At 42.7% G+C, this 15,750-nt stretch overlaps 1 protein-coding gene across 1 annotated transcript in view; it reads left to right on the top strand.

Moving 5' to 3' along the window:
* The window catches only part of NUDT3 (nudix hydrolase 3), a 44,152-nt gene extending 28,604 nt beyond the window's left edge, over window positions 1–15,548 (top strand). The window contains exon 5 of the mRNA XM_088674190.1: window positions 14,081–15,548. Within this exon, the coding sequence (XP_088530316.1) occupies window positions 14,081–14,220 (140 nt within the window). The 3' untranslated portion in view covers window positions 14,221–15,548. The remainder of the gene's footprint in view (window positions 1–14,080) is intronic.
* Window positions 15,549–15,750: the final 202 nt, after the last annotated feature.

The raw sequence follows: 15,750 nt of genomic DNA, 5'->3' as shown, positions 1-15,750 counted from the left end.
AAAATTGTCTTAATACAAGTTTTTTATCTGTTCAATTCTTTCTTAGCTTTCTTCTATCTCTATTGGATTATCAGATTCTGCGTCTTGGTCCTCCGCTCCTCCGCTTGGCCTTCTTACAGTTCCTAGAAATTTTGCATATTTCCTCCAATATTTTGCTGCATCTCCTGGCAGCACAAATTTTCGTCTCTTTCCTTTAAAGAAAAACGAAAAGCCCTCTGGAAATTCCCACCGATGGGTTATACCTTTCCCTCTAAGGGCTTCAACATATGGTTTGAACTTGTCACGTTTTTTCAAATATCTGGCCGGGATTATTTTATGGATAATTATATCCTTATCATCAATTTGCAATCTTTTTTTGTTGCTAGTTTGTAAAATTCTGTCTCTGATGTCCAGTGTTTTGAACGTTACAAGGCAGTCTCCCGGCCAGTTATTTGCCTTAGCAACATTAGATCTCACCCTAAATGCTCTTTCTATATGTTGGTCCATTTCTTGCTCAGTCATTTCCAACCAACTTGCTAGTTCTAGAGTCACTTTCTTTCTTATTTGTTCATCTGGTTCCTCAGGTATGGCTCTGAACCTCAAGGTTTTCTCCCTTCTGTGCATCTCTATCATAGCTATTGCATCCAATACAGCCTCGTGGGTTTCCTTCATATCCGCCATTTCTTTTTTTACCCTTTCCCCCTCTCTTTTCAATTCTCTGTTGTCATTTTGAAGCTTCCTCACTGTTTCCTCTAGTCCTATTACTTTACCTTTTAATTCTTGTACCGTTTTGGTAAGTTCTAAATTTTTCATCACTACCTCATCTATTTTCCCGGTTAGTTCTGCTACCGTTTTAGCGTTCCCATCAATTTTTTCTCCAAAGGTATCAAGCTTTTCATTCACATCATTTTTCATCTCAGAGAACTCTCTTTTGAGGCTTAAAATCAATTCTTTTACATCCATGTTGGCATCATTATCTATACCTGAGCCTCTTCTAGCTGAATTACCGGCACTCCCTGCTGCTGCCGTAGCAAGATTTTTTTTACTTCCCATATTTCAATATTGTTACTATAATGCTTCTGGCAGCAATCAAGTTGGTTAGTCTACTACTTAGTTTCCTTTAGTCTCAATAACAAATAGAACTTTCTAACCTCCAATCGTTCCGGACTGCTACCTAGTGTATATCATCAATCCAAGAGTGATGGTAAAAGAAATAAAAAAGAGGGAGTAAAAAGAGAAAAGAAAAAAAGGGAAGAAAAAAAGAGAGGAAAAAGAAAAAGGGGAGAGAAAAAGGAGGAAAAGAGAGAGAGAGAGAGAGAGAAAGGAGAGATGATGGGTAAAGTGCAAGGGAAGAGAGAGAGGGGGGGAAAGGAAAAGGAAAAAGGAGAGGGCTAAGATAAGACTTACAGGAAATAGGAAATAAGGACCACAGAAAAAGGTAAAGGGGGGTGAGTATAAGAGGTCAGCAGGCCAGAAAGGGGGATTGAATGGCAGCAGGGAGATAAGTAAAAATAAGGAAAAGCAAATAGAAATAAGGAAGATAGATGAGGAAAAATTATCTGAGATTAGTTAGAGGGATAAGTCAGATTTCCAGGATGTATGGACCCCAAATACTAAGAGTACATTAATTGGGGAAAAGCAATTATAAATTAACAGCTGTTTAACAAATCCCCAATAATCCCCATTAAATTATAGGTTGCAGTTGCTGTTTCAAAGGTTGCAGATTTCCTCTGGTCTCCACCGACTCGCGTCCTCCTGGTATCCACCAGAACGCTCTTTCCAGTTCCTTTTATTGCCAACCGGGTTGTGTAAAAAGTGGGATACAATAATACATGTGTCTTGCAGCACTTCTGCTATGCCCACTAGATGGCGATACTCCCTTCCCTCAGTGACTCTTGGCGTTCTCAATTCAATACAGAAATGACTCAGCAATGTATCTCTTTGTTCAATCAGAGTTCCTTAAAGCTATGTCGCAGTATATACCCTTCTAGAAGAGTTTAATTTAAAGGGTATTTCCCTGGCTTTGTCTTTTCTTTTCTGCTGCCGAAGGAGTAAATTTATTCAGTCAACAAACATTCCTTTTCCTAAATCAGCTCAGCGTCTCGGAGCGGAGAGAGGGGGGTTAAGCTCACAGCATTTCACTTCCCATCCTCAGCCTTCCAGAATTTGCCAGTTCAAGATATCTCAGGCAGGGGGGTAAGGTTAGTTTGTAGCTATGAAGAGTTCATAAGCAGTCAAATATCAGTCAAATATCCACTCCATTTGCTTCCCCTGGGATATTATGTTGCTAGCAGTCAAATATCCACTCCGTTTGCTTCCCCTGGGATATTATGTATCGCCTCGCCTCTCCTCCGCCTCCGCCTCCCCTCTCAGCCACCGCTTGTTACTTTGTTGCTTTCAGTTCTTAGTTTGCTTTGCTTAAGAGGGAAAAAAAGGATTTAATCCACTTGCAGCGCTGTTAGCTGTAAAATATTATTCACTTTTGACTCTTGCTGCATTTGGTATTATGCAAGGCACTACAGGCGCGACCTCCTTCTTCTTTCCTTCAATCTCTCCCCCCCCCCCGACCTTCCCGGTTAAGCTCCACAAGACGCCAACCCGCAGTACGCCCTATGTTAGCGGGTTTCCCGGGGGGCGCTTGAAAAAGAGTTCCAATTTTAAGGTCGGGGTTCTACTTGGAGATTCCACCGCTTTAGCGCTCCGGTTTTCAGGCTTTCTCACCTGGGGTAGGATCGCTGGGGCAGGCGTCCAGGGAGGTGTCTTCCCACCGCACCTTCTAGTCCGGCGTTTGATCCTTCCCGACGCTGCTGCCGATCGCCAGGCTCTGGATAACCCTCCAGAGACCCTTTGGGAGGGGGTTTGAAGCCCAGTACCCCTCCTTTTCTGCCCTTTAGTGAGTGCGCGTTTCAGAGCTTCTGAAGGCGCGTCCGGAGTCGAGCCGCGGGAAATCGGAAGTCCAAGAAGCTGCTTTTGAGTACTATTTGCCACTTCTCATGACAACGGATTTTATTAGAACCATTAATACATTTTTTCAGTATGATCGTTTGCTAAGTATGAATGTTGAACTGTCCATGTAGCTCGATTGGCATTTTAGTCTTTCACACGTATAGTAAATAATGCAAGTGAGCAGTCAAGTAATCTTGGTGTAATATCACAGCCACTTGCAAAAGCAAATAACCTCCTTGAAGGGGTATACCTTTAAAAAACAAAACCCAGACACACCTCCTACCATCAAAACAGTTTCTCCATGGTAGAATTGTGGATAAATTTCCGTACAATTCTAGCATGGTCCTCTACTTGTAAATTTAGGCAGGGTTTCCCAAACTTGGGTCTTCAGCTGTTTTTGAACTACCATCATCCTTAGCTAGCAGGACCAGTGGTCAGGAATGATGGGAATTGTAGTCTGAAAAAAACAGCTGGAGACCTAAATACGGGAAACCCTGATTTAGAGGATACCAGTGCTGCTTAAGGCTTGTTAGCTTATTGTCTCACATGACTCTCAACAGTGGGGAATGCTTGCTTTTGTTTGGCACTCTTTAAGAGAGAGGGGTAGGATCATTTATTTTGGCCTTGTTTGCTATAGTTAAATAGGAAGAGCAGCATGCTGGTGCACATTGTTCAAAAGTTACAGTGGTGCCAGTTCCCCTGCTTCAAAAAACAAGCCTGAGCGTGGCTTGTTGTGTTGTCAGAACCTGGGCTTGTAGTTTGTTTCTCTTCAAATATACCATGAGCAGTAAGTCAGGAACAAACCATGGTTCCACTTGTGTATTTGGGGGAATCAATCTGCAGGCACTTGGATGACATGGCAAGCCAGATTGGCTTGTTTTGTCAAGTGGGGGAGGAGCTCATTCACATTAAACCATAGGCAAATTGGGCCATTGTCTCAAATTTGAATGTTCGTGGATTTGTTGAAGAAAAGTTTATTTCTGAACCCTTACACCTCATGTTTTATCTATTGTCTTTAATTGCTTCTTGTCTGTGATGTAGGATGTGACAAATAAAGTATCTGAGGACCATTCTGCCAAATGTCACCTGTGTCCCCTTTGACATGGCAAGAGGTAGCCTTTTATATTCTCAGTGCTCCGCAAAACTGTCAACTTTACTGAGCAGTATAAAAAGAGGGTTTGTACAGTCTGACAATGTTTTTCATGTTTTAATTTGTACTTGCTGGTTCCCCTTTATTTTTGTTAAATGCATATTATGAGAGATGGCTTCTTGAATAGTGACAGACTGCAGCTGAATTCTGCCAAGCACTTGTCTCATGTTTGGATATTATATTTTAGTGTGCCCTCTGAGAAATGAAACTCAAAATGGGCAGCTAATTTGAGTATAGCAGGGCGCTGCTATTTTGGGACATGAAGTTCAATAACATATATGTCAAATGGCCCCAAGATGAACTCTTGCCCCATCCTTAATGTTGCTGTCCTCAGCGAGGCACATCGGCTATGAGGCCATTGAGATCTATGGACCATGTGATGTGTGAGTAGAAAGAAGTGAAATAGAACTTTTAACGGAAGGTTTTTTAAATCATTGTTAATAATTGGAATTTTCCTATCATTAAATTAAAAGAAATGAATGAATAACTCCTTTGCTAGAGGTGAGGAAAGTAAACAACTTATCTGCTCTGTTTTTGTGCCTGCAAATGTGCATGGCTGCCCAACTGCTCAAGTTTGAGATAGGAATAGCTTCTGTTTTCACCATAGATTTCAGGAGGCTGGGATTCTACTCCTAGTCCCAGATTTACATTAATTGTGATGCTGTGTAGTTCACAACTATGGGCAGGATCCATAGTTACATGATCAAGGATATGCATTGTATGCAGAAAGTCCCAGGTATAATAGAGACATCTAGTTAAAGGAACTCAAACCGTGAGACCTCTATCTGAGATCTGTTGCCAGAATAGAAAATACTGGTCTGACTCTGTATAATATACCTTCGTATTTGCTCTAACTCAAATTTTCATATGTAAACTTAGCTATCTATGAAGTTTGTTCAGTTGATAAAAAGTTGCTAAGTGGCTTTTGGGGGGGCACATATGTTTGTAATTACAAGTATTATATTACAAAAACACGAGCACTTTCTAGTTTAACACTGGAAGGAATATGGCTTAATACCATCTTTTGTAATAACATGTGAACACACAAATGCACTTGTTTCCTCTTAAATTACAATTCCTTTTATATGCTCAGTCTCTCTAACCTCCTTCCCCAATTCAATGTAAAGGGCAATACGTATACAATGCATTAATTGGAAATTATAGCAGATAATTCATTAAAACAACTAGTGTAATATTTACTGGGTGCTAAGGTAATCTTAATTGATCCCTTAAGACCATGGCCCATTTTAATGACCATCGTTGAGGTTGAATAAAGGCTCTGACTGCTGCCTGCTGCTTCAAGCAATGCAATTATTGTTTGTCAAAAATATTTCAGGTTCCTAGCCTGGAGACTGTGGGACCATGGATTTCATTGCTACTATCAGTGATGAAAAAAATACTAAAATGTGGGCTGAAATTGGTATTTAGTTAAGTTTTGTAGAGGGATTTCCTCTATTACATGCTAATGTATATTACACAGTGTTATGTATTTAATGTCACAAACAGTGCACAACAAACACAGTATCAGAGTTAACTCGTAATCTTTAAAGATGGAGAATTTTTAAGATTTTAAAATTAAAAATGAAGATATTAATGAAAATGCATAGTGAATCCTACTGTCATAAGCATTGCCTAAATGCCTAGGATCTGTAACCTGTTTTGTTTTTATTTACCACATAATCTCTAAAAGACCATGCACTTCTCTTAAGTGCCCAGCACAGAATGGGAAATGGCATCTGGAATATTTAATAAAATCTTCCCCATCCCTTTCTGTTCTGCAGCTCTTTCTTATTAGAGGTAAATCCTTTCGGGTATTCATTGTCAATTGTAATTGGGAAATAAGTTGATTCTCAACGAAGGTGGTTCAAGAATAATAGTTTTTAATACTAATGTGGTATACAATTGGTGGTTAGAGCGTAGCAAAAGAAGGTTTGTGCTGTTCACGTAGTACGTTTAGGACCTTTCCTTAAGAGTTGGTCAGTGCTTATGCCAACCATATTTCAACCTGTGCATGACACTCACACAAGTGCTGTAGACTGGGAACTGTACAGCTGCTTTCCCCCGGTTTACAAAAAAATGTATTTTTTTTGCTGGGCTGGGATAGGGAAATTTGTCTTGATGTTTTTGCTACACTAAAGACAACAGCAACATGGTTAGATGAGGGTACTGGCACTGGAGCTGAATTGTTCCAAGTGTTAAAATGTTTAAAAGGTCACAAAATGGAGTAGGCAAGAGGAAACATCTCACTCATTCCATCACAGGTCATTCCCAGAAGGTGCTTGTAACACTTGTGTATCCATGACTAACAGTGCTCTTTCTCAGGGAAGAATTGCATGTATCCAAATACAAAATATTGTAATGTGCTGATTGAGAAATGAAATGAAAAATCCCTTAACAGAAACGTCTTGAGAAAAGGCATGAGAGTTGGGTACTGCAATTGATTGCACAGAGAAGCCTTTCATGGTCCCATGCCAATCAAGGTGGTGGGTGAGGGCAGAGTCAAAAGTGGGCAAAGCAATGGATGTGACTCTAATCTTGTACCATAAACTACATTGCAGTCATGCACGGAAGTCAGGTTTCTATGCAGACACACACACACACGTACCTAAACCTAAGCGGGCAAATGTCACATTTCAAAAACACATTCCAGCCAGGCAAAGTACTTGAGTGACTGAGGTACAACCACAAAGAACTAAACCCAAAACTATTTTGAGATTTTATTGGTACAATTTCTAACTTGAAAGCACTAATGCAGTGCAGTTTAAGACACCAAATGAGGAGGTGGCTTTCCTACACACAGATCAGAGGTGGGGAAACCTCTGCCCATGCTACACTTCCCACCAGCCACTCACAGTGCTTTGTGCTATCTTAAGGACATTACACTTCATGGGAGTAACTCCCATGAATTCATTGGAACACTTCCAAGTAAATGGTCATAGTATGTGTTATGTGCACGCACTTGCTGTAAGACTTGGCTTGGAGTTGTATATACCTTTTCCACTGTCCATATGGCCATGAGTTATATTTGGTTCCGGCTCCCAAGGGTGTGTGTATACATGCATGCTTAAGATGAAATACAGTGGTACCTCTACTTACGAATTTAATGCATTCCGAACGCACATTCGTAAGTCGAAATTTTTTTTTAGTCGAATCCCATAGGAATGCATTGGGAGAAAAAAATTGTAAGTTGAAGCAACCCTATCTAAAAATTCGTAAGTAGAAAAAATCCTATTTAAACCACATCCAAGATGGTGGGCGGAGCTCTGTTCATAAGTAGAGTTATTCGTAAGTAGAGGTACCACTGTAGATGCATGCTGCTGCTGCTGCTGCTTCAAACATTGCAGTGTGTGTAGCACTTCGTGATTTATGAAGCAGTTCTTGCTCAATTCATTACCTTGTGTGCTGTGCTTGAAAAAACAGTCTCCAAGCTCAAACAAAAGAAGAGCCTGAGAGAAAGGTTAAGGACAAAAGCAAATACAATATGAGGGGAAGCAACTGCACATTGTCAGTGGTTCCTGCCTGAGACACACTAATAATTTACATGTGTAGGATAGCACATTGCATTAATGTTGGAATCATACTGCCTGCCCTGGGGAATGTATTGACTTCAGTATTAGCATTCCAATGATCGGCTTTCAGTAATGGAGACAGGAATGCCTGGTAAATACCAATGCATATCAGAATAGGAACATGTTAGATGATACTGCTAATACACCACAGTTAGCCTTGGGCTGCATGGGACCCACAGCAGTTTTATTTTTAGCCATCCTGGCTAATAATAATTGATAGGTCTCTTTCCCATTAATTACTTCTCTCCATCATAAGTTAGGAGGGGGTGCAATTTGGGACATACATACTGTGTGTATGTGTGAAGTGGGAGAGGTTTTCAAAAAGTCAAAATCCTCTTGGTGATGCTGGCCCTACTTGAAAGCCGAGTTTTTCGGAGGCAGCACTCTCCCCGTAGGCAAGTGCAAGTATTTTCAGTGCCACCAGAGGGCTGACACCTAGCACATAAGCTTTCCAGGGAGCATTCCTTGAAATGGATTGCCTTTATTTTTAGCTGTGGTTAACTGGGAGGGAAAACCTCAGCTGTATATATGATGATATATTGTTGATCTCATCCTCCTAGACTCATTGAGTACTTCATGTTGGTTTGCTTCTCAGATAAAGCAAGGACAAAATAGCGGCATTGCAACTGTAAGGAGAGAACAGTAGATGCAGCATTTACCATCCACACCTGGCCCAAGATATTTTGCTCCCCAGCCATTCCATGTGCAGACACCATTGGATCTCATTACAACACTGACATATGGGGTACCATTCTCAGCTGCCTTAGCTGGGAGTGGGGTGGGAAGCTAGGAATGGTTGCACTGTTTTTCTCTGCACCTAGTGTACAGAAGCATGCATTGTGGTTCTCTTCATACTGCAGCGGGAAGCCTGTGGCCCTCAGTTTTTTCTTGGCTGCAGTCCTCACCACCTTGTGGCTATTGGCCATGCTGACTGGGACTGCTGACAGCTGGGGGCCAACATCTGCAGAGCCACAAGTCATCCATCCATCCCAGCCTTAACGATGGACATCCTCCCTGCTTTTCTTTAACTCTGCATTTCCTCTGCAAACCTTCCTCTCCCCGCCCCCTTTTGCAGGTCTCTTGACACGCCTTCATGCCATTTGCCTTAGGAATGAGGGCAGTCTCCGATCAGGGCGCACACCCTCTAGGGAGCCTTTTCAGGTTCACCAGCAAGGGACACCTGGCATGTTCCTCCAAGCATGGCTTCGGCTTCCAGCTGGAGAGCAAAGCCTGGGGAGGCCATTGAGAGGACTGGCGTGGAGGAGTTCCTTTGGAGAGAATAGTTAACTGCAAGCTATGGAACCAGAGTGAGGGGTGCATCAAGGGTGATCTGATTCCACTTAGGAGGTTGGCAAATGGCGTATATGGGGGGGCTGAATACTGTAATGCCTTTTCAGACAGAGCTGCAGCTTTCGTGCCAAGACTTGTTGGTTCTTCCCTGCTTTGTTGTCTGGATAGAGAGCAGAGGCTCTCTGCTGCCCGAACACTTCCAGTGGGGTTGAGAATTGGGCAGAAACTGCAGTGCCGTATAAGCTAAACAAGCTATAGCTTAGGGCCCCACTCTCTTGGAGGGCCCCCCCCAAAAAAAAATTAAAGGAAAAAACCCCTGGATGTACATTTCCAAAATATAAGATAAGTTCAACAATTACTTTGATAAAATACATATTTTGTTAAGTGCAAATGGCTTTAGATACCTGTTAGGTCCATAAATTACCATATAGCATATATTCAACACAAACAACAGCGACAATTTGTTGTTGACAAAGGACAACTGGACATATAAAGGGCCCCATTACCTTCAGTAGCTTAGGGGCTCATCAAACCTAAATCCGGCCCTGGTAGAGAGGCCACTTACAACTTTAAAGCTGGGCACAGTGGATCTGGTTTTGATCTGAGCAACAGTGCTATGGGGTGGTTAGTCTTTCCCTTGTGTTTTCTGTTTCCCCGTCCGCCAAGCTATTAGTAGCCCCACTGCACCGGGGCGGGGGTGGGGGGGGAGAGGAAGGGGAAAGATGCAGACACCAATGCCATGCAGCTTTCAGGCCACCATTGTTGGGGATTGTGTGTCTGTCTGCCCAGCCTGCTAATCTATCACCGTGTGTCCATCAACAGAGTAGAGAAATGATCAAACCTTGCATCACTTCCACAAGGTCTTTGTGGTTTACAGCATGACTTCTCAGTCAAACAATTAATGGATCTGTGCCCCAAGGTAATTTTCAGTTTAAGCAGGTTTTCCCATGTATCCAGCACACAGGCACATATAAATCAAGCAAGGAGGAGGAGGAGAGTGGGAGAGAAACTACTGTAATTTCTACGTTGATCATTGCTACTTTGGAGTGGAATGGGATTACCTCAGGTAGCTCAGCCAAAGATGTTTGGACACTAACCCTTTTCTCCAGAATTCTCCACCTTAACTCTGGGCTCGTCCTCTGCAGCAGGTTTTCAGGGGCTGCAGCTGTTTCCTTAATATAGGCATCTCTACATCAAAAGTCCTTATATGAGCCAAGGCAGAACTGGAATTCACTCTTATGTAAGGATTGACAAATGTATCACATTTGTACTAGTGCTAAATATATCATGCAACCAGGGCACCCCACAAAATGACCCTTGGGGTCCCGTCCAATTCCATGGTTCACTTATATGTGAACCAGCCTTAGCCACATGGATCATGGGCAGGGAATCTCAGGCCCAGAGTCCAAATGCAGCCCTCCAAGCATCCCCCAGATTACATAACTCGCCCACCCTGCTCCATATTCCTAGGTGCTTTTGCCTGACTGGAATGCAACCTTGAACTGTGACAATGCCTCATGCTTGCCCGAATGGAGAGATCTGTGTTTTGGGGAGAGGGTTGTGACAAACAAGCAAAAAACTAAAATGGAAAGGAACGGAAAGGTGGGGGAGATGAGGTCATGAGTCAAATGTTGTCTACTTTATTAATGTAGAATTAATTGAATCACAGAACTGAAGAGTTGGAAGAGGACCATCTAGTCTAACCGCCTGCAATCAGCAGCCGAGGTGGGATGTTTGCCACAGGGTGTGAGGCACCTCGCAGCCAGGGAGGGTGAGCAGCAGTATTGCCCCCGACTCTCCTACCCTGGGGGTCATGCCTGTTTGCACGCCCTCTCAAAATTGTGGGGCCATGGCATCCCCCACACTACGGCTCTGTCCGCAATGCAGGAATCTCAGCTAGATCATACAAGACAGATGGCCATCCAAGCTTTGCTTAAAAACCTCCGATGAGGGAGAGTCCACCATTATGAGGGAGTCCATTCCACTGTCATAACAGCATCTTGTCAGAAAGTTCTTCCTGGTGTTTAGTCAGGATCTCCTTCCTTATCACTTGAAACCATTGGTTCGGGTCCTACTTTCCAGAGCAGGAGAAAACAAGCTTGCTCCATCTTCCATGTGACAACCCATTTGTATCTGTTGCCCCACTCATAATTGGCACTGACCCTGTAAACCACTGGCATGATGTGTCTTCTGGAAAGTTGCCCATAAAGAAATAAGGCCCTTGAGCTAAAAAAAGTCCCACCCCTGTTGTAGACAAAGGATCTCTACACAAATTTGCTGGGACACACAGCAGGACCTCCTCCAATTGAGTCAATACACTTCTGAATACAGGTACCAACTGCTGGGAATCACAGGTGGGCAGTGTGCTGTGTGCGCAGGTCCTGCTTGTGTTGCTTCTCACAGGTATCTGGTTGGTCACTCTGAGAACAGAATGGTGCACTAGATGGGCCACTGGCCTGATCCAGCTGACTTTTTTATGTTCTTTTGACCAGCATGTTCAAACAGAAGGATATGGTTCTTCATGCATGGTGGTCCTAAACCATTTAATAAATGCAAGTAATTTGTGACTGAGCAAGCAGGATCCATGGTTGCCAAGTTACCGTAGCAAGAACAAGCCCTTTGCATGCTACTCCACACTTGACAAATTTTGACTTTCAGCTGCCAAGGAATCTCTGAGGCTCTTTCATAAGGCGGAGAACTTCCCAAAATCCTTTGCTGTGCTGTAGCCTAGAAATCATTAGGGGGTTCACAAATTCACTGGATTTCAGCAAAACTGTTGGGATGATTTCTTTGGTGAATTGCCAATGGTTGCAGAAAAGTGAAGTCATTCTTTTGGCAGCAGAACCCTATTTGGGTATCCAAAGTGCTTCTGTCCTCTTGCTACATCTATCTTTATTGTCCTGTTGCCATGTACTAGCAATAAAGGCACAGTACTGTAAAATGCTTGTTTTTTCCTGAGGATTTCTAAGGAGTTGTATAGAAAACACTGAAGGGGGAAAAACACTATGAGGAAATGTTAGATCTGTGCTAAAAGCATTAGCTGTCTGCTCCGAAACCACTGCCAATGGAGTCTTATTCTCCAACGCCATTGAGGTCACTGAAAAGATTAGATCTGTTTCCAGTTCCCATGAATGCCTGTTGGAGGTGAGGAATCAACCCTGGTAAACAAAAATCTAGTGACTGGGCTAGCACAAATTAGCCTGTGATGTTATATAAACAAGAGACAGCTCATTTGCCTCCAAAGAAACCATGGGGTATGTTGGGAAGTAGTGTTCTATATAAACATAAAAGCATTTCCCCTATGCTGCTCTTTTGGACTATGAGCACCAGATGATGTAGCTTCTATCCATGCACATAGGGGGCTGATTATGAACTTCCTGGTTGAATAACAGCAGCCAGAGACTTGCCAGCCCATAGTAAAGTAAAGTTAAAGTTACCCCTGATCGTTTGGTCCAGTCGCGGACGACTGGGGTTGCGCACTCATCTCGCTTTATAGGCCAAGGGAGCTGACATTTGCAGACAGCTTCTGGGTCATGTGGCCAGCTTGACAAAGCTGCTTCTGGTGAACCAAAGTAGCGCACGGAAATGCAGTTTACCTTCCTGCCCGAGCAGTACCTATTTATCTACTTGCACTTTGACGTGCTTTCGAACTGCTAGGTTGGCAGGAGCTGGGACCGAGCAACGGGAGCTCACCCCATCATGGGGATTGGAACCGCCAACCTTCTGATTGGCAAGCCCTAGGCTCTGCGGTTTAGACCACAGTACCACCCACGTCCCTTAGGTAAAGTAAAGTTACCCCTGACCGTTTGGTCAGCCCATAGAATTAACATTTTAAAACTGGGAAAGCAAGATGTGTTTCCATTTTAGTTTTGCCCTAGGGGTTGTATACTTCCCTTGTTTCTCTCTTACAATTCTTCCCGTCAAGTATTGCATTTACATTGTCAATTCTTATTATGATTCAGTAGTTTTAACATTCTCCCACAGGAGCTGACAACCTCCACAACACACTGCTGATTGGTGAGCTCACTTGATCCCTCAGCTTTGGCAAGGGAAAAACTTCACTTGGTCTTAAGGGTGTGGGGAGAAAGCCTTTATCACATTAACCTGGTTGGCAACTGTGCCTGAGATAAGCCACTGAAGTTATTCAAGGTGAATGCAGTTGGTGCTCAAGGAACTGAATGCTGCAACTGGCTAGAAATGTTAGCCAAGGACAGAATCTGCAGCCTTGTAATGAGCTTAGATTTATGTTTTTGCTGATAATATAGTAACACTGCAAGATGTACTTGTGGTAAAGTAGTTGCAGCAGTGTTTGGGTAATGAGACACACAACTTTTTGGGCTGTATCTCGGCTCTGTCCAAATGCCGCGACGCTGCAGCTTTGCATTCATAATGCTTTGATATGGTGATAGTAATTAGGCTGTAAGATGTACTTGTGGCAATGCAGCTGCAGCAACCTGGGTTATGACAAAGATCACCACAGAAGAAGTGCAATGGTCTTGGGCTGTTTCTCTTCTCTGTTCCTCTGCTGCAATTCTGCAGCTTCATCATACCTTTCTTTTTCTCCCTGGGCTCTGCTCTATTCTCTCCAGTAAGGGAATTGCTGCTCCATTTCTTCTTTTCATTCTGCTGACACAACATGGGTTTAGTGTCTATGAATGTCACTTCTGTGTTTATCAGGCAAGTAGCCATCATGACCATGTTGAGGAAAGGTGAAGTGGGTTGTCAGAGAAAGAAAGAATGTTGTGGTGATGATTTTTAGGTGTTTAGTGCCATCAGTTCTAAAATGCCATGCTACCGCATGAAGATTCTTTAAGAATTTGCTTGCACAGCTCCTGCCTGCCTTTTTTGTTTTTTCTTTGGCAGCACTTGACTGTTCAGGGAAGTTTAATGGATGGTATTCACGGTCCTAAGCTTTACTCAGTTTAGACCTATCAAAATTAATGGACCTTAGTCGTGTTCATTAATTTCAGTGGGTCTACTCTGAACAAAACTGAATACTACCCAATGCTCCTAAATAAGCTGCAGTCTTTGGAGGAATGCCGAGCTCTGTAATGTTGGTTGTAAGCTATTGAGCTAATGGATCAGTTGAGATCATAAGTACTTGCATTGACATCATCTATCTGCGGTCTCGTTTATCATGTTTTAGGTGTTGTGAAACAGGATGAAGCCCAGGTCATACCCTACTCCCCCGAAGCTCTGAGGGTAGAGGAACTACCAAGAGGACCTCCTCAGCACTCAAGAGCATCTGTAGGAAAGGATATGTTCTTTCGAATATTGGGGGCCTGAGTCATTTAGGGCTTTCACCACTAATGTAAGCACCTTGAATTGGGCTCGGAAACAAATCGACAACCAGTGCAGCTGTTTTAAAACAGGGGTTATAAACAGAACCCTAGCCAGTAATCTAGCTGCTGCATTTTGGACCAGCTGAAGTTTCCAAGTCATCTTCAAGGGTAGCCCTACATAGAGCGCCTTGCAATTATCCAATCTAGAAGTTACTGGCGCACGGAGTACAATGGCCAAGCTAGTTCTGTCCAAAAGGGGTTGTAGCTGGGGAACCAGCTGGAGTTGAAAAAAGGCACTCCTAGCCACCGAGGGCACCTGAGCCTCCAGTGAAGTGTTGAATCCAAGAGCACCCCCAAACTGTGAACCTGCTCCTTCCAGGGCGGTGTAACCCCTGTTTAAGGGCAGGCTGTCTCCTGGATGTGAGAACCTGAGACACATAGCACCTCTGTCTTTCACTCATTGGTGCTTTTGTATTTTCACTTTACTACTAATTTATTGCAGGAACAACCACTGGGGGTACCTTTATCACCGTGACAGCTGCACTTCTCAAAATAATAGTACCTCTGGAAAATTAAGCACTTGCAGAACATTAAAACATGTGGTGCAGTACTTATGGGGCTGTACATTTCTCATATATGAAGGTGGTTAACTGCTTGTTTCAAAGTGCTCTTAGCACTTCAAAGTTACCTCCTACACCTAAATGCTATGCACCCGAGAGAAGGTTACAAACGGATGCTCCCCCTACTGTATACTTTGGGTGGTATATATAACATTTAACTAGCATTTCATTCTAAACCTTTGCTGAAAGAAAATTGTAGGCAGTTGCAAGCTGTAAACATTTTTTGCCATTTTAGAAAGAAGCAACTTCCTAGAGTGTCCTCCTAAAACAGCATTCTGTACTCCTTTACTCGCTATAATAGATTATGAGACATGATAATCAGCGTGGAAAGGGGGAATAACACCATATGGCTCAATCAGAAGCAAAGTAGTTACCATGGTAGTAGAGGCACACATAGCCACTCCAGGAAGGAGAAATATTATGCAATCATATACTGTACCGGTAATTAGAAAAAGTGGTTGGATTTTTAAAAAGTGCATACAGTATGTGCAGAAAACTCAAGCATTAAATTCTATTATATAAACTTGTTTCATTGTTATAACAGAAAATTACCCATAACTTCATTTTTTAACTCCCCTTATGACTGAGAAATTATTTATCTTATTTTTATTTGTTTACTTTTATACAAAAGGGCATCTACTATATGTATCATCCTGCTAGTTATATTTGAGGTGGAAGAAGAAGAAATAAACTATGTTGTTTTTATTGTAAACTGAAATAATATTTATGGCCAGATGGCTAAAGATGTTCTGTACTTTAGAATTGCCTTGTATGGTATACATTTACCCTGTTCTTAGAAACAGACTTTTGACTTCAAAGCTTGCTTGTTATCCTACCTTTTCTGTTCTCCTAGGGCCCCCTGTCCCCTTCCTAAGCCCCAAAATTAAGACAGATGCACCCAGTGCTCTGTGCTA

This window comes from Zootoca vivipara, chromosome 7, assembly GCF_965207765.1.
Source record: "Zootoca vivipara chromosome 7, rZooViv2.hap1.1, whole genome shotgun sequence".
NCBI lineage: Eukaryota > Metazoa > Chordata > Lepidosauria > Squamata > Lacertidae > Zootoca > Zootoca vivipara.
This window is presented reverse-complemented; position numbering and strand designations above follow the sequence as displayed.